A 1448-nucleotide genomic window follows, 5' to 3' on the forward strand; every position below is an offset into this window, starting at 1 on the left:
ATGTCGTCCTCTTCTTCTCGTATTTCTCGCGCGACAGCTATCAACGCTGTCGGTATCAAGCTTTCAGACCTGGATATGGCGCCTTGCTCCAATTGTCGTAATGCGAAAGTGCCTGAGGGCGAGATTCGCCCTTCCTGCGTGGTGGGGCCGCGTTCCAAGAAGTGCTCCGAGTGTGTCCGGAAAAATTGTCGGAGTTGCGACGTAACGCTCCGCGCTCAAGAGTGGCAGAAGCTCGTGATTAGTCGGGACAAGCTGGCTCTTCAAATCGAGGAGATCGAGAAGGAGGAGCTGGAGCTGATGGAGGCCCAGGATAAGCTGAATTCTCAGCTTCGGCAGCGGCGGGAAAAGAAATTGCGTCTTCGGAAGATCTTTGCTCAGCAGGCTCGTCGTGCTGAGGCTGCTGTGGAGGCGGAGCTCGATGTCCTGAGTGACGAAGAGTCCGGTGATGGCGAGCCCGGTTCAGCCGTTCCTGTCGAGGCTCCCGTTGAGATTCCTGAGTTTCATCTTGACCATGGCATCCTGGAGCTGCCTATCGAGTCCTGGATGGCCTTAGAGGGGGCCTCATCAGACTTCTTCGCCATTCCTGCAGCAGGAGTCGACAGCTCGTCAAGTTCTTGATTGGTTCCCAGGTATTTTCGCTATTTGGGTATCCTTTCCATTTAATAAGATATCGCTGACCTTTCTGCTCTAATATTCTTTCGACTTCGTACACGTCTTCTTCGAAGTTCTCCTGGTGAAAGGTTTCTTGCAGTGGCGTTCCTGAGTCAGCTGGTTCTAGCTGAGAGACATGGAATGTCTGGTGTTTTCGGGTATCGGATGGCAGCGCAACTTGATAGTTCACTGGCCCGGTTTGTCTGGTGATCAAGAAGGGTCCGACCTTGACGTGATCGAGCTTCTTTGATGGCCTCTTTGTGCCGAAGTTTTTTGTAAGTACATAGACTCTATCCCCCTTCTTTAGCTGAGGATTCTTCTTGAATTGTGACTGCCTTGATTCCGCGTTTCTCTGCATTTTCGTGATTGCAGTAGTCATCTGCGCGTACGCGTCCTGTAGTCGTTTAGCGATATCGATTCCTGACTGTGCTTCGACGCTTGGCAGCTCAGCTTGCCACAGATCTGGGTGTCGTCCGTGATTCGCCCAGAACGGTGTCTGGTTGGTAGTCGATGACAGCTGGTTATTGATAGCTAACTGCGCCATAGGCAGGTATGACAGCCAATCGTCCTGCTTGTAGTTAACAAAGTGCCGTAGGTACGCTTCGAGCGTCTGGTTTGATCGCTCTGTCTGTCCATCCGTCTGAGGGTGGAACGCTGTCGACATCGCGTGTTTTGTGCCAACTTTGGCGACGAAGGTCTTCCACAAGTTGGATGTGAAGAGCTTGTCTCTGTCCGTCACGATCTTTCGCGGGAAGCCATGGATCCTGAAGACTCTGTCTATCAGCGTTTCTGCGGTC

At 52.3% G+C, this 1448-nt stretch overlaps 1 protein-coding gene across 1 annotated transcript; it reads left to right on the forward strand.

Annotated features, from left to right (window-relative positions):
- Window positions 1-618, forward strand: K489DRAFT_385632 (uncharacterized protein; the record flags this gene model as incomplete). The annotated part of the gene is made up of 1 exon (XM_033606147.1): window positions 1-618. One exon carries the CDS (start codon window positions 1-3, stop codon window positions 616-618), a length of 618 nt encoding a protein of 205 aa, XP_033454729.1.
- Between the last annotated feature and the right edge of the window lie 830 nt (window positions 619-1448).

The sequence above is a fragment of the Dissoconium aciculare genome (assembly GCF_010015565.1).
Source record: "Dissoconium aciculare CBS 342.82 unplaced genomic scaffold K489scaffold_40, whole genome shotgun sequence".
NCBI lineage: Eukaryota > Fungi > Ascomycota > Dothideomycetes > Mycosphaerellales > Dissoconiaceae > Dissoconium > Dissoconium aciculare.